The following is a 24,488-nucleotide window of genomic DNA, read 5'->3' as shown; positions in this document are numbered from 1 at the left end:
TGCCCTTAGACATATGTTCCTCCATATACTTTTGCCAGAACGGTGTTTTAGAACACGTCTGTGTGCATTACTGGAACACTTTTCTTTGCAATCAGCCCATCCATTTTTAATTTACCCTTTTGGGTATAAAGATAACAATCCTTTAACTGGAAATTGTTATAAATATTTATTCTGCTTAATAGCTAAACTTGTGAATGCAATTCATCAATCATAGCTAGAGAATGCAATTGTGCAGTTGTCAACAATTAACAGGACATAAACAGTTGATGAATGTGCAGCTGAATTAAAGTGCTCCCTAGGATAACCTGAAATTATAAACTGGATCATTTAAAGGAATCTAACAAAGGATCTATATAATTAAAACAAAGCAGGGTTAATGGGATGTAAAATTGCATATAATCACTGTGCAATAATGATTGCATTTTAAATTATTAAAAGCAAAATAAAGACTACGAATATTTTGAAGGACTTCCTGGGTAAGATTTTGAGAGACATGGGTAATAAATCAACAGTTTTGACAAAGCTTTTTCTTTTGAACATGGAGGAAAAGGCTTAGATGTAATGCAGAGGATCATAGTTTTTAATATTTCGGTTAGTTTTCTATCTGGTTTAATATACTGATGCTATAAGGTGATTTTCCGAGTACCTAACTTTTGTTGTTTCTGCTTGAAATAATTTGAGTGACTTTCTGGTCTTTGACTTTAATAGAAATGCTCTGAAACAGAATATTTCATTTAGTTCTGGTTAAAAAAGTATAACATCTATATTCCTGTCACTTTAATAAATTGCATTTTCATGTTAAATCAGTTTATTTACTGTGTTTGTTTCTGTTTTTTCTTGGTTTAGATAATGTTATATTAGGAAGGACTGAAAGCCACATATTTGTAGAATTCAGTGTACAAACACTCTGATACAGCTTTCTAAATGTAGGAACTGTTATAACAGTTTTTAGTATAGCAAAAGTATCTGACTATAGATTTAAATCAATGCTCTCAAGGAAAACATGCAAAAATATTTAATTGGAAGTGTATAATAACACTGTCTATAATATACCTGAAAGATTGAGACATCCTGGTTATGATCTTGAACTTTATGCTTCTTTTTAATCGGTCTCATGCTACAAATATGTGATGTTGACGATATCACACATGTCAAGAGCTTCACTGATAGCTTAATTAGGATTTCAGATTTATATTAGGTTACACACATAAATAGGCTTCTTAATTTAAGAGCTGGATGCATCTGCAATGTTGGCTGTAGAAGGGGACATGAAAAGAGTTATTTAGGAATAATGTGGGAGGGAGATTACAACCCACATTTAAGTGGGGGGGTGATGGATGAGGTCAAAAGAAAAGGGTGCAGGGTGACAAGAACAAGAGATAAGACAGGAGTACTACCTGAAGTAAATACGTATATGAATGCATACAGCTTGGGAAACTAGCAGTAGAAATTACTCCACATGCAATCATGAAACTATGACATCCCTGGAATGAATGAGATTTGGTGGGACAGCCTGCACTTCATGACAGAAGTGCTGAGAGGGACAGATACAAGTTCCTCAGGAAAGGTAGGCAGAGAAAGCACGGAGGGAGTGTTGCCTTCTCTGTGAAGGAGCAGCTCAGATGTATGGAGCTCTTCAATGGGATGGATGGCAGTCCTGTTGATAACTTGCAGGACAGGATGAGAGGAGAGTCCATTAAAGGTGAGGTCATGGTTTGTTACAGACCAGCCATTCAGGGTGAGGGAAAGGAAGAAGCATTCTTGAAACGATTTGAGAAAGTGTCTGGATCACAAACCCTACTTCTCATGCACATCTTTAACCTTCCTGACATCCTCTGAAATTGCCACATGGTGGGATTCATGCAGTCAAGAAGATTTCTGGAGAGTGCTAGGGTTGAATTCATAATATAGGATGAACCAACTAAGAGTAACACACAGCTGGATTTGCAATTCACTAGCAAGCAAGAATTGGTTTTGGATGTGGTGATTAATGGCATCTTTGGCTATAGTTAACTGTGAAATAGTGGAGTTCAAAATCCTGAAAGAAGCGCAGATGAAGAGTAGCAGAGTACAGATTTCATGAGTGAAGATTTTAGCTTATTCAGGAAATTGATAGGTAGGATCCCATGGGAGGTCAAGGATGCTTTGGGAAGGTGGCAGGCCTTTAAGTACAGCATTGTCCAAGTGCAAAAACAGGAAAAAAAGTAGATATATGAGGAGACTGGTTTGGTTAACAAAGGAAATTGTAGTAGAGCTCTGGTGCAAAAAGAGAGTACACATGAGGTGGAAGTAGAAGCAGGCTAGAAAGGAAGAATTTAGAAACATTGCTTGAGCATGTAAGGAATGCTATCAGGAAGGCCAACGCTCAACTGGAAATGAGACTTGGAAGAGATATGAATGGCAACAAGAGCTTCTAGCAGTTGGTTATTAGTAGAAGGCTGACCAAGGAAAATGTGGCCTGTTGCTGAATGGGATGGATGATTTAGGTACAGATAAGACTGAGGTACTCAACACCTTATTTACCTCAGTCTTCACCAAGATTTCTCAAGCCTCTGTCTTTAGTGGAAGGGTTCAGGGAGAACCACCTGCAGTGGATGAGGATTGAGTCAAGGATTCCTCGAGACAACTTGTCCCATACAAATCCATAATACCCGTTGGGGTATATCTGATGGTAGTGAAAGTCATTGCAAGGCTGATGACTACTATCTGATCATAGAATAGAGTTTTCAGATCTCTGAAAGGTCAAGGAAATTGGGGCAAGTCATAGATGCCTGGAGGAAGACAAATGGTGCACCCAGCTTCAAAATAGTCCAGAAAAGCCAGAGAACTGTAAGTTGGTCAGGTTTCGTTCTGGCCCTTGGAAAACCATGTAGCAAGTGTTTTGGGAACACATTTCTGACCACACAAAGGAGAAGGTAACTGAGAACAACCAGCATGGATTTACTAAAGCTAAACCATCCCTGACCAATCTGTTTGCCTTCTGTGATAAAACAATTAGATTTGTGGACACAGGAAGAGCAGTGAGCACCATTTATCTTGACATTGGTGAATTTTCCACACTATGTTCAACAGTACTCATATCAGAGTTAGAACGCTACATTCTGAATGTATGGACAACTAAATAGGTAGGAAACTGGCCTCATAATGGTGCTCTGAGGGTTGTGGTTAATTGGTCATACTCTACCTTGATACCTTTGACAAGTAGAGTATCTCAGGGGTCTATCATGCCTAAGAGGTGGATGTTACAGATCATTATCTATATCTTTCAGAACTGGATTACTATCCTCAGCTTCTGTTTCCTTCCCCATTTATGTTTTCACAACCCTTACCTCTTTAAAGAGATAACCTTGTCTTTTCATTTAAAATAATATCCTTTATTTTTTACAGAATTTCCTCATTTTAAATAGCAGTACTCTGATCATAATATAAATTAGAGGAAACATGAAACTATATTTCATTTCAGATTTAAAATTGTAAGCTTTTTTTTCTGTAATTTCAGCTCTGTACCTAAGTCTGCTTTCTGCCTTTAGCCATGAAAATATATACTTTAACATATCCACCTACCTGGACCTCTAAGCATACTTAAAATTCAAATGAGGCCTTTTTATTTTAAGCCCTGTTTTGTTGAGATATTTCAGTAATTTCCTGGAAAGAGTAGCAGAATGTTTATATAGACTGGAAATTTGTGTTTGTTTAGATTTAGATGAATTGCTGATTAAATCCTGAAAGGAAGCTAATAAAGACTTACATTCTTTCCATGTTACCTCAACTAGGATTGTTGGGTAACTGCAGCAAATTTTCTTTTGGACATCCTCTGTTGCAGTTTCTCAGTTCTGGTATGTTTGGTTTGTGGTAAATGAGCTCACAGTCATTATTCACTGTCTGCAATACTTAAATGTTCAGGCCCTGTGTTAAAAGGTGTATCTATCATGCCATTTGCCATATTTGATTTATGACGTGCATTTACAGTTGGATTCCTAGATAGCCTTTGAAGAATTGGTTTAGTAGTTGGGTCCAAGAAGAATGGAGAAAGGATGCTGTTCCTTGTTTCTGTCTTGACAATGATCTTGATCACAGGAACCTTGAGGTCAGAATGGGGAGCTCACCTGAATCATCCAGAAATGCAAGATATTTGGTCTTCAGACATCATGGGTATTATGTAGCTGAGAGCTACCAGAACAACTTGCAAAGAATTCCAGCCTCATGTGCAAAATCCAATATATGCAAATCCAGGCAGAAAATAGCCCTGGGGAAGCAGTAGCACTCAGATACAATATACAATATACAATTATGAGCAGAAGTGTTTGATTATTCTGTCTTTGACAGATGTAACCACATTCTGTTGCTGAATTGTCATCCTCATCAATTGTAACTTTTGATTGGAGGAATCCTTTATCAACTGTGAGTGGCTGTTTTATGGAAATTCATCCTAAATGCCATCTTCCATCAGTAGAAGATTCTTGTCGTAGATACTTCTGTAAAACTGGGCACTGAATGTCTGTATTTCTCCTCTAGCTGAGGCATGAGCTTGAGCTCCCTGTTAGATGTGCTCTTTTATAATCTCATACTATTTACTACAGCTGTCCTTGCTCTACCTGCAGCTAATAGTCAGTTTGCGCTAGACAAAGCATACATTGTTATGGTAACCATCTATCTGTTTGTAGGGTCAGTACAGCTGGGGTTCTTAGATCTGTTTGAGGTTTTGAAGCATCTGCTCACCTTCTAACCTTGCCTGATCTGGTTGTATCTCAAAGCTGAGGCTGATTCTGAGATGCAGGCCATCTCAGTTGTAACTGCTGGTCTTGGATGTTTACTGGATGGTCACTATTTCAAAAAGACAGATTCCTCTTGATTTAGAAATTTCTTATGCAAAATACAAAATCTTTATGAGGAGTGGAATAGATTCTTTGTAGTCAACTTTTGAGTTTCACTGAGTCTGTTATAGCTTCTGTAGCACTTCTGATATATTGTTACCATCCATGAAGTTTTTCTTGCCACTGTGCTCATGCTGTAGTCCAGTAGCTGGTCTTTGAATGCTGTAATTTCAAACTTTTCTTTAGTAAATTCCTCATCATGGCCCTTTTGCTAGAAATCAGAGCACTCTGTAGACATTACCTTCTTTGAATTTACTTTCAAAGTATTTATACCAGTATGGATGGCATCTTGTAGAATGTCAAACTCTTCAAGTTAGACCAGTTTATGAATCCTATTATAGATACCAACTGCAATGATAGGTTTCATTTCTTATGAATGCCATTAAAAGTAATAATTGTCAAAACAACTGTGTTTGGTGGAAAAGTGGCATATTTCCAGGCTGCTTCTTGGAAAAATTAAGCTATGGGCATCTGATGAAAGTAAGTCAGAGAAACATCTGTTTCCCTGGACACGTGAGTTGGCAGAACTTCAGGAATGAGTAGAGGAAGCAAGACCTTAGCTAAATTATAACAAATGTTCATTTTGTAACCTGTTTTGAAAATTGCTGCTTGGAAATGATCTGCTTTTTTAGTTTATCTCAAATGAAAGAAAGATTGAGTAACATAAGCACAATTGTTTTTTCTAGCAGTGTAACAGCTACGAGACTTCTTTCTTTCTGTGTGAGATTATTACTTACTGCAGGATAGCAAAGTCACTTAAAAATAGTTAGTGAGATACCGGTTTTCATCCTCCAGTTCTGATAGGTGTACAAATAGCACTGTTTGGCACAGCCTATCCCAAACCACATCTAAATGTGTTGCAAACATTTTATGGTTTTTACATGTTTCCAAGACAGTTTGGATGTAACCTTATCACTGTCTCTATTTCCAAAACTCAAAAAAAAAAAATTTAAAAAACCTCTCCCAGGCTCTTGCCATTTACCTGAATGACTTCTTAGAATGTGGAGCCCCACAGTCCAGCCTTTTAACACCCCAGTATCTGAAAAACATGGGCTTCTGATTGATTATATGTACTTTTTCACAACTTCCTTTAACGTGTAGGCACTATGTAACCTTTCTGAGGACAGAATTCAGGAAAGCAAGCCACGTAGTTTTAAAATAACTTCTTACCTACTGCTAAACATTTTCAAATAACTCATATTTATGAATCAGCATGTTGTGAGACATGCTGTCACCTAGTCTGCTCTCACTCATAAGTCTGAGGCTCTTCGATTTTTAGGTAAAGGAGAGCCAGACATTTAGTCTTATTCCTACAGATACTTAAGCCCTGTCATGCTTATTTTAAAGTATCAGAATATCTTAATTCTAGTTTTTACTTCCATTTTCCATGTGTTCAGCTGGAATCTTCACAGCCATCTGTACAGAAAGCTCATTTCCCCATAGAAGTGTACCAGGAGTTGAGTCATGAGTGATTTCAGACTGCTTTGTTGGTGGATTCCTTACTGAAAGTCCTTTGATTCAGTCTAAAAACAAATCAAACACATTTCCTACTAAGGGAACTTTAATGGTGGTTCATAAATTTATGGGCATTAATAGAAATCAAGCTTGTCTTGGTAAAAAGAAGCCATAAGTTACCAAGTGAGTTTTTAATCTCTACCTTATGTGGTAAGAATTGCCACTCAAAGAGGATAAGATTTTTCCTGGTCATCAGTTCCTGGTTGAGATCACTCAGCTGGGGAAGGACACAGCAGCACATTTGGCATTGATTCTGATAGGAGTTTCAGCAGTGGAACTGAAGAAATGGTCAAACAGCATTAAGCCAAAGATTATTCTAGGTCACTGTCTTTTCTTTGGTAAATCATGAATTACTGGAAAACAGTATAAAAAGTACAGCAAGCTTGTACTTTCAGACAACTCCTTAGCCCTGTGGGAGGACTACTTGTGTAGAGATTAATAAGTATGACCAGAAGGCCTAATTCATCTCTGCCTCAACATCAGTCTATCTATTAGGTCTTTTAAGGGTGGTGCTTGCTAAAGTGGGATGAGGATTACAAGGATGAATGAGAACAGTGGGTATAATTCAGTCACAACAAATGTTCAGTTGTCATTGATAAGGAGATCTCACTGAAGAACATGTCTTATTTTCAAAGGAGAGTAAAAATACTCTGCTCTCAAATTTAAGATCTTCCTTCTGTTTAGCAAATATATATGCATTTTGTGCCTCAAGCTCCTTCTTACTTGGATGGGTCACTCCAATACATGACGGTTTGGGAAAGATGCAGGGAATAAGCTTCTTCACCAAAAAGGAGTGCTCTGTAAAAATCTGTGGATGGGTAGCACAGTTGAACAGGTGACTGAAATATCAATCAGGATATATGGGGTGGGTTTCAAACCTCCATTAAAATAAATATTATGCAATGTAATATGTTACAAATTTTTTTATAATGAACTCTATGCACTGACATAGAGTTCACATTCTTGACAATATATGCTAGAGACTGTTGGTTCATCTTCTGGAAATGTCTGAGGAGGTAAAAGACGAATCTATCACTGAAATTTTCTTGTGCAAAATCATAGAGAATAGGGCTAAGAAAAAGCAAAACACAATTCTAGAATCAGAAAAGGTTTTTCCATTGAAACAAGCAGCATTAATGTTACTATATAAATAGTGGCTGGAACTTGTCTAAGAATACTGTTGACAGTTTTGGCTATGCCCTTGCAGAAGAGGTAAAATCGGTGTATGAAATGAGTAAAAACCCAAAAGCCAACCTTTTTACTAACTGTTTTGCCATACAAGAAAAGTCAGAGAGCTTATTTACTTGGCCTAGTAAAACAGGGATAGACGGAATATCAGAAGGTCACAGAAGGAAGAAGAGTTGTTTAAACCTAAGGGCAATATTTGCATAAAATGAAACAGTAAAGACTGCTGAAGTATACATGTGAATTGGAAAGTAAAACAGTTTTAACCTTCAGAGGACCTTCCAAAGCTGTGCTGGAGGCAAGCAACTTGATCACGTTTTCATAAACTGAAGACACATTTCATGAGCTAGATAACATGAAAATGCCTTTCATAAACTAAAGATAGTTTATGAAAGAGTTTGTATGACGTAGCTGCATATTGCAGTGAAGAAGTGAATTTGCTGACCTAGAGGTCCTTGTTCCTTTCTTTTATTTGCAGTGCGTGAAGGGAGATTTTTTTGATATATTGACAGTCTTTGATACTACTGAGTGATATTTTTCCTGGTTTGGGATTCTTTCTGAATCATTTCTATTGTTTTTCTTATGAGAATCCAAAAGATGGTTGTAAGCACTTTTTCTCATGCCAGAAAGCATGAGGTTTCTTTTTTTTTTTCTTTTTTGATCTTATGCCATGCATGTGATTGAGTTAGTAAGGATTTAGATAAATTGGAAATCCTTCAAAGGATGACAACATTACCATGCATGTTCATCAGGTGTAACTCAGTTAGGACAGTATGCTGAGTTGTGCTGTGTCTATATGAATTTGAGATTCAGAGTTAGCTGGCTATGATTTAATCCAGATATATCAGTAATAACACTTTTACCATCTTTTGCTTAGTAGAAATATAGTTTGATAATGTGACACCCATCTACAAGAAGGGCCGGAAGGAAGATCTGGGGACCTACAGGCCAGTGTCAGCCTGACCTTGGTACCAGGGAAGATTATGGAGTGATTCATCCTGAGTGGGCTCACCTGGCATGTGCAGTACAATGAGGGGATCAGGCCCAGCCAGCATAGGTTCATGAAAGGCAGGTCCTGCCTGACCAACCTGATCTCCTTCTATGACCAGGTGACCCACTTAGTGGATGAGGAAAAGGCTGTAGATGTTGTCTACCTGGACTTTACTAAAGCCTTTGACACTGTCTCCCACAGCATCCTCCTAGAGAAGCTGGCGGCTCATGACTTGGACAGGTGTACTCTTTGTTGGGTAAAAAAACTGGCTGGATGGCCGAGCCCAGAGAGTTGTGGTGAACGGAGCTAAACCCAGTAGGTGACTGGTCACAAGCAGTGTTCCCCAGGGCTCAGTTTTGGGGCCCGTCTTGCTTAATATCTTTATCAATGATCCAGACTAGGGGATCGAGTGCACCCTCAGTAATTTTGCAGATAACACCAAGTTGGATGGAAGTGTCGATCTGTTCAAGGGTAGGACGACTCTGCAGAGGGACCTGGACAGGCTGGATTTATGGGCTGGGGTCAATTGCATGAGGTTTAACAAGGCCAAGTGCAAGGTCCTGCACTTTGGTCACAACAACCCCATGCAATGCCACAGGCTTGGGGAAGAGTGGCTGGAAAGCTGTCTGGCAGAAAAGGACCTGGGTGCTGGTTGACAGCCAGCTGAACGTGAGCCAGCAGTGTGCCCAGGTGGCCAAGAAGGCCAACAGCATCCTGGCTTGTATCAGGAATAGTGTGGCCAGCAGGAGCAGGGAGGTGATCGTGCCCCTGTACCAGGCACTGGTGAGGCCGCACCTCGAGTACTGTGTTCAGTTTTGGACCCCTCACTACAAGAAGGACATTGAGTTGCTGGAGTGTGTCCAGAGAAGGGCAGTGAAGCTGGTGAAGGATCTGGAGAACAGTTCTTATGAGGAGAGCTTGAGGGAACCAGGGTTGTTTAGCCTGGAGAAGAGGAGGCTGAGGGGAGACCTTATTGCTCTCTACAACTACCTGAAAGGAGGCTGTAGCAAGGTGGGTGTTGGTCTCTTCCCCCAAGTTACTAGTGATAAAATGAGAGGAAATGACCTTAAGTTGCATCAGGGGAGGTTTAGATTGGGTGTTAGGAAGAATTTCTTTACTGAAGGAGTGGTCAGGCGTTGGAAGAGGCTGCCCAGAATGGTGGTGGAGTCACCATCCCTGGAGGTGTTTAAAAAACATGTAGTCATGGCACTTCAGGGTATGGTTTAGGAGACATGGTGGTATTGCCTGGGCAGTTGGACTTAATGATCTTAGAAGTCCTTTACAACCTTAATGATTCTCTGATTCTGTAATACTAGGTAACTTCCCATTAGAAGTAAAAATCAGTACCAATTAATTATTTTTAAGTAGTGTTTTTAAATTTCAAAAAGTAACAAATTTTCTTGAGCAAGCACATAAGCAAGTTCCTTTGCAAAAACCTCTGTAAGGCATTGCTTCCCTGACCTCGTAGTAGTTGCCTTTCCTTTCAAAGCTGAAACATCAACTGCTTTAACTCATTATGCTTCTGTTTTCTGCTGTACATTCTTGCACTTACATATCAAAACATCCGGGCCAAGGCTTCTTTTGGAGGCATGCAAGATTTCTAAATGATGGCCTAGATTTTAACCCTTCTTTTATTCAGAAGTCTGTCTTTCTAGCAAGGGATTTTAGGCTAGTGTAATTCTTAATGGTCTTCTAGATACAAAAGCATAGTTTACCTATTCTTTGTTTTTCTATCTTAGGTGCATACAGGCACCTAAGGTAAGTGAATCACAATATGTCCCCTATTAGCATGCATTGATACAATATTATTTAATAATTATATAGTGTTGGTGAATTGTGGCCTCACTTTTGTCACAATCCTGGTGTGCTGACCACCATACAAAGAGTTTTTTGTCTTTTTCTTGAAGAAATCTCAATCTGTGATAGAGATATGAGAATGCATGAAAATGGCTAGACACAGTTGAAATAATACTGTTGAAAAAAACCACAGTTGAAATATTCCATAGATAAAGATTTTATACAACAAACAAAATGAAAGAGAGCAGGTATTTCTGCTGTTTTAAATAAAACCAAATAGCCTGGACTGGCTTATGTTCATACTGCTTAAGTTTAGCACCTGCTAGAGCAGTGTGTCTTCATTCATCCTACATAGCACTTAGTACAGCTCTTCCCTGAAGCCTGTACAGTTCCTGTTTCACCTGAAGATATCATTACTATTTTGTCTGTTTAGTTCAGATTGTTCGGAATAACGTGAGGGCTACCCACTAGAATGATGTGTTCTGTGTGTGCTGGGGTATGGCATGAAAACACCTGCAGAACTTTCTTGGGTAGCATTGGAAAGTAAGTTGATTCAGTCTCATCGACGTGTCTTCAGTGAACTGTCCCTTGGACCGTGCCTATACATTTTCTGGATGGAATTAGAGCGAGCCAAAAAATTAGTGGAGGCCAAGCTAATGATTTGAGAGTTTTAGGCAGTCAGGACCCTGTGCTCAGGCATGTTCCCTGGTCCCCTCTTATGTGTCATCTCTTTGACTTTGGACCTTGAAGACCTGTGACATTTCAAGGTTACCTGAAATCTGGCATAGTTTGCCTGATGTGCTGTCCAAAAGATGCAGGAACTCTGAGGTTGTTCCCAAATGCATCAGGTCTTTCAGCCTCTAGAGCAGAAAGGTCTATTAGGGGTGTGGGAGGTACAGCTGGGGTCTCTAGCAGTTTCAGCCAGCTGATTTGAATCATCTGCTGCATGTCTATAGAATTTTTCATTTTCTGTAAAGCAGCCAAACACTAGTGTCGACAGATTTTTTTTTTTTGGTCTTCTTTTCTTTTCTTTTTTTTTTTAATAGCTTTTCCCTGAGTATTGGCAAGAAATTTATTTATAACTTGTGGAAATTAGCATTCTCTGGGAATGCATTTGAAGTCCCTTGTAGGCGTTTTAGGGCATAAATGGGCACAGAGAATGTGAATATTTCTTAACAGAGAAATATACAACTAAGATGAAGATGCTATGTATTTATCATTGCTGATGAACAGAGGCAGCTTAGATTGTTTTTTGAGATATAAAAACTATGCCCAGATGTCCTAAATAATAAACTCAGTGAATTGAAGTTAGTCTCAATCTTTTCTCACCAAATTCTTGGTTACCGGAGTGTCTAAGAAACCCATTGATTTCACTTAAAGCCATTTGGAACTAGAAACCCTGCGTGGACCACAGCTGACTCAAAGATAAGGAATTTGCACTGTGCTCCATTTATTCAATAGTTTGTTCATTCAGGAAGGGATGTACATCTAGTAGACACTTGAAATCTGTGTGTTCATTTTTGAAATCCTAGTGAGCTGGTTCCAGTGCCATATGGAAAAGTTCAGGAAGACCAGTGATGCAAAATTTGATTGGAGATGTTAAACACTCACTTCTAGTATTTTCACATTTTAGGGAAGCTTGTTAAAGTCATGAATGTTCACTTCTATTCCATATCTGAGGGCAGTTCTATACTTACCTCTTAACAATAAAAATCTGAACACTTAACAGTAATAAAATACTAAAGAATATCTTCCAGCAGGGTAGATTAAAACATAAAGCTAAATTTTGAAGAATACAATGGAGGCAATTTTAGTCTTTTGGCTTATAGATTGCCAAAAACTTTTTGTTCTCAAGAATAGATTAGATTAGGGTTAGATATGATAAAAAAGCTTAATAAAAGCATGAATATCCAGTGTGAGACATTGTTCAAAGCTTCTTGTCTTTACCTCTGAGCAAAGGCCCCAACATTCACATCTTCCCATGCCACACCCCCATATTAAACAGTTGCTCAGGGTAAGGGATTTCCTTCCTCACAGATGGTAGAACACCCCAAAGGAGGCAAGAATAGAGTTCAGATTTTTTTCCATCTTATAGAGGTATGGTCTACTAATCATGGTTTTCATTTGTGGTGCTCCTAAGCACCAGACACCAACCTTAGGGTAGAATTTGCTAGAAATTTCACATTCTTAACATAAGAATCTCTGAAACTAAGTGTTTCCCTGATGCTGCAAGAAGGAAAATCCCAGATCGTGTGCCAATTTGACACAAAGAGAAACAGTTCTTCCTGATCCTAAACAGACCTGTCACATCTTTGCATCCTGAAAGATATTTCCTCCCTGCTGATAAGAAGAGCAAAGCAATTTTGAAGAGAACAGGCAAGCTTAGATATGGACTGTAGGGACAAGAAAGCAGTTGCTTCCATTCTTCCTGCCCAATAAGATATCAGCATTATTAACAACACAGTGTTGTTTATGCTGCAATTTTATTATGCATCGCATGATATTTGGTGGTCTTTACAAGAGTTTTAATTTAAGGTGTCTGATTGACATCCTCAGTCTCAATCCAACCTTAATCTATTTCTTCCTTCTTTTTAAGTAAAGTTTGTCTAGTTCTGATGCCTCAAAAACTGGAACCATGATGCACTTCCCACTTCGGTGTTTGAAAAACATATAAAATATATTTGTATTATTTTGCAATTTTAATAGAATTTTAAATCTTCAGTAATCTCATGATTTTTTAAGGCTTTGAATTTGGATTATTTATATCTAATGATATAATGGTATCAATAAGAGTTTAAGCAGTTGTCTGGGTGGTTTTTTTAATGATAGTATAGTATTCATATTCATATTGAGACTGCTGTTAAAAACATACTAGAAATGTAATATTTCCATAAAGAATTGTTCCCTTCAATAATAAATAGCAAGCTTTTTCTGTATAACATGACTTGTTTCTGCTTTAACAAATGCAGAAAATTTTGGATAAAATTAAATTTTTCATGTGAACTAATTTGGCACTTGCATTACAGTAGTTTCATCAATTTAAATTTTTTCCATTTTAAGTAAATCTGCTGAAATAGCCTATTTGATGTACATCAAATACAAAGGTTGATTTTGATTTTTCTTATTTTAGATTATTATGTCATGCAATGAAAGACCACATAGTGCGTGTCGCAAATGAAGCAGAATTTATTTTGAACCGACAAAGAGCTGAAGATGTCCACAAGCACGCTGAGTTTGAGGTAAGCCTGAGTGTTGGTGCGTTTCTGCTTCTCTGTTTTCACTCAGTTGTCACCTAGACTGTAACCCCATACAATAAAGATTTTTTTTCTTCCAAGAAAGAAATTTACATTGAAGGCATTTCAAAACTAGTTTTTAAAAGCTTTGGTAAATGTCAAACACAAGGAACAGGTTTAATTTCTCATCTCCTCACCGAAATTCATGAAAACATTTACAGCTTGAAGAAATCCCTTAATCAGAATGTATAAACTGATATGGCAGACCCTTTAGCTTCACAGAGAACTTTTCTGATTTATTGCAAATAATAATGTAAATCACGTTAGTAATTATTTTTGTTGGATTTTATCAACAGTATATATGAGTGCAGTAAGAAATAAAAGCAATTGATACACTGAAGGCACTTCATTAATAATAAATAGAAATGTTTTGTTAAGCAGAATTAGTATTTTAAGGTAATTTTCTTATAACATTTTGCATTTTGGAGCATTCTAGAACATTTACTTGATATGCATTATATATTGAAATATGATATTACATATCTTTCCTGCCAGTTAGCAATCATTAACTATTGACAGTAAGATTGTGTTTAAAATGTCTATTCTTTTTAAGTGTTGGAAGAAGTAACATGGCAGCTGGATCCTATAACTCTTTAATGTCTATAGTTCTTACTTCTATAAGTAGTCAACATTCAATTGTTTTCATCGTCAATGAGTGTTGCAGTATACAATTTAAATTACATTGCTTGAAAATTATGCAAATACACAAAAAAAAGCTACTTCTAAAGCACGTTTGGCCTAACAGTTTTTTGATTATTTCTTCAAAATTAACTTTGTTCCTATTAAAAAAAAAACAATTAATGCAGAAGTGATGGAGCAAAGTTAAAATTTCATTTTTGACATGACTTTTGCAGCTGCGCTTTTGCATTTTTATGATGTGTTATACATTTCAGCATCACTGGTTTTTATTATTTACAAAGCCGTCTGTGCTCTCATACATTTGTGTATGTGCAAGTATATATACACAAACATACATTTCCATGCTTTAATGCTCAAATGACCTAACATTAGGATTAAGATAGACTGACTTATTATCGAAGATAATAAATAGCTATATCAATTTATTCATCTGTCAGAAAATGTCAACAAGCACCTGGTGGCTAGAAATAGGATCCAGTAATCTTAGTTTTGATGAGGTTTTTATCTCCTTGAAACAGCTCTCTTAAATGTGCACTTTGATGTACTGGTTCTTGTGCTCCTTGACCTAGCTGAAAAGTGTGAGACACAGAGATATCTGTTGTCATTTTGAATACACATAACCTTTACTTCATTTTGTCAGAGCAGACAGCAGACACTTGTCATATGGGATCGCAACAACTTTATTACTAAGCTTATACTGGATATTTTGAACTTAGATAAAATCATATTTACAATTAAGTGTGTGTCAGAGTGAAGTTTCATATTGCCTCAACAATAAATAACATTTGATATTTATCAGAGCATCATGCAGTAACCTAAGATGACAGTAGAAGATTGAGTTATCTGCTCTTTGAAGAATACATTGAAGTATAAGTTCTGTCAGAACTCTAGGCAAAATGAGAATATTCAATTAGCTTCCAGCTTCTGTTAGCAAATAGGATTTAGAATATTAACTAAATTCCCTAAAGGGATAGCCTTAAGTCAGTCTTATTGTCTGGTAAAGAAACCAATACATTTTTCATATATGAAAATTTTCATTATATTTGTCACATGAAAAACCTCAGCTACATGGTTTAGATGAGTAAGATAAAATCTGCAAGTCGTAAAAGAAAATTATTAAATGTAGCCTCTGTTAAATATGAAACTCAGATGTACTTAAATAAGGTGATTGTTAAAGTCTGAAAGAATGTTTTATATATTGTCTTTAATAATGGTAGGTATATAACTGAACATTTTATTATTCGTTCTACTTGAAAGTAGTAGGGACAAAATGATTTCTGGTAGTTTTCTGTTGCATAATTGTAAATCTGTCATTTTCTTTTAATAAGCTGTATTGGTATATGTTCTGGGTTTTAGTACATGTTAATCGTTGCTCTCAGGCAGAGAAGTGAGTGGCTATTTTATTTTTACCTTTTAAACTTTAATTGAATCATTATGGGTGGAATGGTTTGGCCCAAGCTGCACCAAGTTACTGTGTCGCCTGCGTAGTGGGGAGGCCATGGACCAGCATCTAAATTTTATCCTGTGACTCCAGTTGCAGTCAGGGCCAGTGGAATTCCTCCCAGAATGGGTGCTTCACAGTTAACTTTCATTTTGTTAACCTTTGTAATTGTTCAGGAAGAAAAATGAAAATTTAATTTTACTGTCCAATGAGCTGATGAAATATTAACCTCATTACTAAGGCAGATCATTGTACTAATTGGTGCTTCCCTGTACAAGAAGATAAATTGAAAAATGAATTAACCCTTTATGAATTAGTGTAACAATTGTTCTTTTCCTGATAGATTACTTGAAATAATGGCTGTAACACAGTGGAAAGACTACTGTTAAGATCTTACTGAATGCTACTGTGTTCTGTATTAAAAAGGTAGTGTGCAGAAATGTGAAGAATAAACTACAAATTGGTATGAGGTTAACTTAATTTTAATTGCTCTTTTGAATATTAGAAAATAGGATTCTGTTCAGCACTGTTACAGCATCGAGTGTTGGTTAAATGTTCTAAAATGGTGCACAATAACTGTGCATGCAAAAATGTCTCTTAAAAGGTGATTTAAAAAGTAGCTGGTTTGAGAAAAATATAGGCTTTGTAATTTGTACCTAGAAAATTATACTTATAATGGATTTATTTTAATTAGTATGGCGACATTTGCTTTGTTTAGGCATTCTGAAAGGATCTTTACTAGGAAGAGAAATTGAATTTGAACCTAACATGATTTTGAGAAAAGAAATAGAAAAATTATATTGTGCTTATTATACATAAAGAAAGGATTCATCAAAACTAAAATACCCTATAAAATTTGACAGTTTTAAAAACAAACTTGCATGAAGGTCAGTAACTACAGCATTTATTTCAGAGGTAGGTATCTTTTAAAGGAAACATGATGAAAACATTAGCTCTTCTTCAGTTTTTAAAGACGAGCAATTTTTTAACCATTAGGGTTTTTTAGAAGTGTTAGTATGTTACAAAAATTTTTTTTGTTTTGTGATATGGAAGAGAAAATACAGTCCTTAATTTCATAGTTAAAGGAGTTTCTCTTTAGCATCCATAACAATGAAACTATCAAATGGCTTTTTAATCGTAGGTTTTATTGCAATTTAAAAATCAAAACCAGTGTACATAATTTTTTCCTGCATATTATGTTATGTATGTTATACCTGTATTTTATACCTGAGAACACATGAAACTTTTACAAATAAAACCCAACTTTTAAGGCATATCGGTGGTCACACATGTACACACAGAAATGTATAGCTAGATGTTTTCCACTGCAATTCTGTGTTCTTTGCCCTTGATATTTCAATTTTTACATGTTTTAACTGAGTGCTTTTTCAGGGATAATATATAGTAGTAGAACCATGTGTCCTATTCCTCTTACAAAGTATTTTAAAAAGCTCTTGTCATATTTAAAGGTTTTTAGTAAATAATCATTTTAAGGCCATTCTAAATAGCCTATCTTTTATGAAGTAGATATGCTTTCATTCCTAGTCGCAATGTGCTCAGTATGCTGCTGACAGAAGAGAGGAGGAGAAGATGTGTGATCATCTTATCAGTGCTGCTAAGCATCGAGATCACGTTACAGCCAATCAGCTGAAACAGAAGATACTCAACATACTAACAAATAAGCATGGTGCCTGGGGAGCTGTTTCTCACAGGTAAGCTGCAAATGTAAAATGTGTGGGTTTTAAATGTTACTTTCAAGGTTTAAGAAAAGAAGTCATTGTGGAACTGGAATATGAATGTATTGGGAGCTAATGCTGCTAAAATATTTTCTCTGTTAGTGTTGTCTTCAACTGGTTCTTGAGAAGTCCGCTTTGCTAAAGATTGACAGATCAAACTGCTTTATAGACTGCAAACATATTTTACCATATTTTAAATAAATTGTATTTGTTGATTATAATGCAATTTTACTGTTAGTATATCAGGAGGTTTTGAGGCTCCTACCAGTATTAGAATGTGAGTGAAGTGTTCTGAATGAGATACTGAGAGATGTAGAGACTCCCATACAGACGTTGACAAAGGAAGCCTGAAATAGAGAGTAAATATGACTTGTCTAGTGTTATAGAGTAAGTCAGTATTAGAATAACCAGTAGAACCAGTCACTTGAGTCGCTTTCTAATGCTTTCTTCTGTTTATAGACATTTCTGTGCAACTAATGAATCGGTCAGATCCACTGGTAAATCTTAACTCTCCTACAACAAAACAGTAGTCAGTGCCAGACATGCACAGTCAGATTCTGTATGCTTAAAGCAAAATTTATATTGTACTTAAATGTAACATGCAAAGCTGAACATAACCAAGGTGCAGCTCAATTGTACAGGTACTCCGGTTAAAAACAAAAATTAAAAAGCATGAGCCAAAATATATAATTCTTACTGTACGCAAGCGATAATATACTATTTGAGGTTTTAACTAGAGCTGTGTTGAATACTGTTTTTAAAAGTTCATTCTATTCAGCACTGGGGTGAAATTAAACATTTTCATATATCATACAAAAAAAAAGCCTTGCTCTTCTGAATCACAAAAACAGCCAGTGGCTAAGGTGATGACCCTCATGTGGAAGACTTGAGCTCAAATTGCTCCTTTCCTTCATTCAGAGCAAGGTCTTGAACCTGGGTCTGCCATGTGAGTACCCTGTCTGCAAAACTGCAGACTGGCAAGTCTCTCTCTTGTTTGTGCATTCTAGCCACAAATATTTGATTATTTATTCAAAGTGGATCAGTTTAAGCAAGAGAAACCAAGGAAGTTCTTCTTCAAAATACCCACATTTTTATAGTTTAATTTTCTGCTTAAATCCTGTTTAAGTCTGCTCTAAGTCAGGCAGAACAGATCAGAAAGTTCCATTTCAGCTCTGAAAAACCTTTTTAAGTAAAAATCAAAAAATCTGGTTGAGACTGATAGACTAATACAAAAACTTTTCTCTAGATAAATGTTTTCTTTAAAAAATCTATTTGAATGTAGCTTTAATACATATCTAGGGTTTATACTTGTTAGAAAAGTTGTCAAGTAATAATTTTGACACATCAGTAATAATGTTTAATAAATATTACATATGTTGTTCATTCTTTTTGTCATTCCATCTAGTTGGTTCTTGCAGCTATACAGTGTTGAAAAAATGTAATTTTTCATGTTCATCATCCTTATATCTTTCAAAGAAATCAGTGTTTCCTGTATGATGATGGAGTTGTATTTATTTTTTAAGGTGGTAGAAAGTGTAGAAATTCAGTCTTACTGAAGTTCTGTAGTCTAATGCTAGAGGCATTCTAGTGGAAATTACAAAAATTACATGTAGAAGGTTGTGATAGTGTTAATTCAAAACAGTCTTAGTCCATACTGGACACTCATGTTATCTCCAGTTGAGGCTTAAAGCTGTGTGTCTGGAGACTTGAGCCTGATGAAAATAAGTGCAATTTTCAGTCTTTTTAACGTCTTTGAATTGTTGAATAATGTTGTTCCTCAGGTTTGTGAATGGCTACAAATATACAGACAATGGCTACAGCAGGCTTAAGTCAGTTCCCGATCACTAACTTTTTCAGGAGACCATCTCTTCTTTGGGCCAGATAACTTTCCTCTCCTAGATGTTTGATGACATCTGAAATGGCAACAGACCAGTGCTGCAGCTTTTTTTCTCTTCAGTCCATGATAGTTTTTGATGGGCCATGAAGCAGCTTGGCACCTGTGACAAACCTATCAAATTCCTTACATCAAGCAAAAGAAATTCTTCTTCTATTCCTGTTGTGCCACTTCCCCAGTGTGCCTGCTTCTCAATTACTTGCAGTGCTGCTTTCCCATTAAGGTGCTTGCTGTGTGAGGTGCAGCTGTTTGCCTGGTTGTATTTTAAGTGCAGGCTGCTGCTTGACCTGGAGAAGGGGGGGCGTTGTGACAGCACGAGGTCTCCAAGTGGGGTTCCCCATTTGCCAGAGGCAATCAGGAGGCAAATGGCCTTGCACTGCAGGTGTGCCATGGCAGCTGTGTCATCCACCACACAAGTGCATTTTCTGCCATGAGGCCTAGTGGCCTGTGAATGGAAAGGCCAAGGATGGCAGCAGGCAGGGGGAGATGCCCAGTGGGAGAGCCTCTGAGCCTTGTTAAGAACCAAGGTCACTCGTTCTCAGTGGGCATATTTAAAAGGCTTCAACTGCAGAAAGTAAAGAGGGGTCTCGTTAAAGTGCTTAGGCACGGAAGGCAAAACCTGTTGTTAATTAGGTAGCTCCTCCAGTGCTCTTTATATGATGGAAATTGAGATGGATTCTAAAATTTGTACGTACTTCTGGTCCTGGCCAGCAGGAGACACAACAGGCCTCAAGTCTCCATTTTAAATTCCAGACAAACAGTTATAGCATTAGCGGTCTCTTTATGAACTGTTGCTTCTCTGTGCCCCAGGAGATACAGCCTGGCTGGAATACAGAGTTACTTAAAAAAAAAAAAAGGTCAGCGCTCCAGACCTCTAGACCTCTGTAGTGACTCCATCATTTCTGCTGGCAAGAGTGTTCCCAGTTCTGAAGGCACACTGCTAGTCTCCTGCCCATCTCTTGCACTGGTTGTACAATGTCTGACGGGGGGATGAGCGTGATTCTTATAAGTTTCAATTCTCTATTACATACACAATCTGCAGGTACTGATTTACTCATAATTGTAGCATATAGTACATACATATGTGGTTTTGTTTCTCTCTTCAAGGTAGAGAACGAATTTTAAGTTCTTTAACATAGACGCTCATGTTATAAAATATTAAGGTCTCATTTTGTGAAATATGACCCAGCTGTAGAGAAAATTTTTCCTTGTGTTTGCAGTTCAACACAATGAGCTTGTAAGCCTCTTCAGCTTTTGGTTCTGCATGTACTTTTTTGCAGAAAGCAGCAACCGGCATTTACTGTGTGTAATCTGTAGGTGCCACAGAGTATACTCTTTGTTCATTAAGAAACAAAGAGACTATTAAGAAACATAGAAACTTAGCACTGGGGGAAAAAATTAGGTCTGATGAGTGAAATTCTATGTTATTTGTAAATTATGAATTTTGAATATGTTATCAAGTCTTCTCAAAATGTCTGAAGAAACAAGAATGAAGGTGAGTGATGTGAGTCAACAAAATACTATATGACACTCATTCTAAGTTAGACTGTAATTACTTATAGTTGAATTAAAAATAACATAAAATTATAGGTGACTTGCATTCCTATGTTCTTAATTAGCTATTAATTTATGAAGGAGAAATTAATTATATGCAAGTGCTCCACCACTTGAATAAATGCCTACAAACACAATAACATTGTACAACCTATCCCTGTCCGTATATTAATCAGTCAGTACAGTTTGAGTTTACTCTTTCATCTCCTTATGTCTAAAAATGGTAAATAACAGTTTTGAAAAAAACTTTATTTTGTATTGCTTATCAGTGTTAACTTCTTTCCCCCTTCGCAAATATTTTCCCTTCACCTCTTAAAGTGAAAACCAAAGTTCTTTTGCTCAGTTTCGTGCAGGTGTGAGCATCAACTCCTCTACAGCAAAAGGAAATTATTGAATCATCTTATTTTCTTCTACATACCTCAGACAAAGAACAATAGATTTCAAAATGAATCTTGTTAGTTTGTTATAAATCCTGTTTGTGCCCTTAAACAAAACTAATTCTGTTCTCATTTTGGCAATTTGACACTTTTTTGTATCTTCGTAATAGCTTACCCTAAACATAGCTTTTTCCCATTTTTTCTTTCAGCATCATACCAAACTTAGAATTCTGCAGGTTTTTCCCATTCAAATGAGAAATTGACGAGTTGGTTATTTCTTTGATGCATTGCCACTTACTCAGAGTGAATCTGCAACATCCTATTTCCTTGAACTCAGGAAGAATCAAACAGGGTGTTTCATAGCTTAGCGTTCAAAGCTTCTTGAAACCAGCACTTACCCTTAGCTTTTTTCAGGGTTATAGTCTTCATGTCACAACATATGCTTCCTTCTGTTTTCTCTGTCAGCTTCATATGGTCCTTCTCTTCCTCCCCATCTGCTTCTCTCCCTATACACATCTATCTTTAAGAAAAAAAAAAAAACAACTTTAGTGAAACCTGTCTATACACACAGTTCAAATTCCTTATCGGCCATATGCATGCCTGTGTTTTGGGCCATAATCTGTTACCTTGTTTGTTTGGAGTATTCTCTTCAGCTTCTTGGTTTAATGACATATCTCAACTTCTCAAAAACTTTTATTCAAGACTACTATATATATAGCTCTGCTTTACAGTTTCTATAGGATTAAGACAATCTAGGGCAATACAAAGAGTTCTGAGTTCCAGTTTGTGTTCTAAATCTAAATATGAAATACTTACAGATATTTTCACACTATGAGTTTTGATATACACAGAAGGATTATTATAATGAGAAAAATGACATTTAAAAATGAGACTTGGTTCTCTTGCCTTCCGTGATTTGACGAAGGAGGTTCCACCTACATTAAAGCAGCTTTACCAAATAGCAAGTATACAAGGGCTTTTTCTGTTCAAATCCATCTTTGGTTAAACTAGACACCCATAACAAATTAATCATTCATGGTGGAGGGCAGAGCTGTCAAACTCATTCTGTGGTGAGGACCAAATTCGTCTGGGGAGACAGGCTGGAAATAAAAAGTTTCTTGCCAGACGGCTAGTTCTGCCTCTCACTGCAGCATGTGCTTCTGCAGAGACTGGGTTCTGCTGGGGGCTGGGGGGGGAGAGCGGAAAGAGAACTCCCCTTTTCTGAGCCTGTGGAGCTTGGCAGTTAAATAAGTTGATTCTGGGACAACACTGCTTCTAAACCAAATGTTTCCAGTTTACAGCAAGGGAGACCAGAATGCAGGAATTTAGTAAGAAGGGGTTTCCCTTACAGCCAGCCTTTGGCATGCTCTGACTCCATTGCTATACTAGCTGCTGTCTTTGGAAGTTCAGAGGGGCACAGAACCTATCCTGTCCCAACTGCAAATCAGCTTCATCTGGTTTAGCTATTCATTCATTTCTGGCTCATTTTAACTGCTAGAGATAAATTACAAAGGGAGCTTTAGAACAGTGAAAAAGATGTAGGACCAGATCCTGTCTACTGGATCCAGCAGGGTATTTGACATGCCTGTTGTTAGAGGGCCTTTTAAGGTTCAGCGTTTTTCCACATACTCTATAAGGACTATGAATTTTCTATGTTTCTAGAATTAGTGGAATCTAATTATTTTTGCAAAATAGATCCTTCCAGATTGATCTAATGGAACCTGCACACTTTTCAGCTCATTTGTTTCCTATCCTGATTACAAGTTCCAAATATTTTATTCTGAGACAATTTCATTACAACAAAACATTAAGGAAATGCTTTTCTGTCTTTGGTTTTTATTTAACCACACTACTTGAGATTCCTTGAGATCAACAAATGCATCAGCATTATTAAGATTTTAGGTCCAGTATTAGTCATCCTTCTGTAGCAGTTTTTAAACATAAATGTGAGACTATCTTTATAATCTGATAACTCATTTGTAGTATTTTACTATTTCAATACCCTTCTTACTTTTCTTACTATGCTTTCAGCTTTGTGCTGCTCCTGCTGCTCTGCACCCATTATATCTCCTACCCATTGCATTCCTCCCTCCCTGATTGCTCACCACTGTGGTGGAAGGCAGAGACTATTTGAAGGAGCTCTAGCTAAGGGTGCTGTGGCATTTGACAAGCATGATGGAAAAAGGAGGAAAGAAGAATTCTGTATCATTTTCTCATAATAGGAAGTTAGATTATGCTGTTTGCAGCATAGAGACACCTGCCAAGGAAGGAGTATTGTATAACCAGAAACGGGCTGTACAAGTGAGTGCACAGTTTGCTTACGTGAGATTCATTCAGTTCTGTATTTGTGCAGGGTTTCTCAGTTGTTTTGAACTGTGGTGCTCTTCACTATGGGTTTTTTTTCCCACAGCTGGAAGAAACCTTTGAAGGAAATAGTTTATTTGGAAAGAAGTAGTATTTTCCAATGTTGGGAAACGCATGGTACTCAGGTTCAACTCTAGAGAAAGACTCGTTTCTCTCTAGGAAGTACACTATGTTGTATTTCATGGTAAAGAAGGATGACTTCTGCATTTTCTTTCACACAATTACTTCTGCAGTAAAATAATTATTTTTTCTTCTTTACTTTGGGTTTTTTTTCACTTATTTTCAATATGTTCTCCATTTCTGACTAAAATTTGTTTTTCCCCTTTTGCTTCATGGCAAACACAAAGAAGAAAGTGTGGCAATGTTGGTTTTGTTTAAACTTTAGAATCAACAGATCTTTAGATGTCAGTAGAGTCTTTCACTGGAACAGCAATCAGAATATATATCCAAATTGCGTACAGTCAACTTACTATATATATTTTTATTGTAGCAGTAACAAAGGAATTATAAAGTATGCATATTAAGAGGAAGGCCAGCCTTAACAAACTGAGAGGGACTTCTGCTCCTTCTTAAGGCTAGCCGTAGAGCTACATGCGCACATGCAGCAGTTCAGCTTCCAGGATACCAGACACAAGAACAACTGTAATGGTTCAGATCAGTGGTCCATCTAGCCCTGCAACCTGTCTTCAACTGTAAGTGAATGCTTAAGAAACAGAAAGATAGGACAAGTAGATATGCTAGGTACATTTAATACTCAGATTTCTTGAATTTTTAGCTTAGGATTTCCTGAGGGATCTTAATTTCACTCAGTCTTGATTTTGAAGATTC

The 24,488-nt window shown here is 37.0% G+C and overlaps 1 protein-coding gene across 7 annotated transcripts in view; it reads left to right on the top strand.

The window, feature by feature from the left end:
- The window catches only part of NBEA (neurobeachin), a 505,018-nt gene that overhangs the window by 252,536 nt on the left and 227,994 nt on the right, over positions 1 to 24,488 (top strand). For all 7 annotated transcript variants that reach the window (XM_064441021.1, XM_064441019.1, XM_064441015.1 and 4 more), the window contains 2 exons: positions 13,493 to 13,601; positions 17,281 to 17,447. In XM_064441021.1, coding sequence (XP_064297091.1) covers positions 13,493 to 13,601; positions 17,281 to 17,447 — 276 coding nt within the window. The remainder of the gene's footprint in view (positions 1 to 13,492; positions 13,602 to 17,280; positions 17,448 to 24,488) is intronic.

This window comes from Phalacrocorax carbo, chromosome 1, assembly GCF_963921805.1.
Source record: "Phalacrocorax carbo chromosome 1, bPhaCar2.1, whole genome shotgun sequence".
NCBI classification, from domain to species: Eukaryota; Metazoa; Chordata; class Aves; order Suliformes; family Phalacrocoracidae; genus Phalacrocorax; species Phalacrocorax carbo.
Note: the sequence above shows the minus strand (reverse complement) of the source record. Positions and strands in the feature narration are given on the sequence as shown.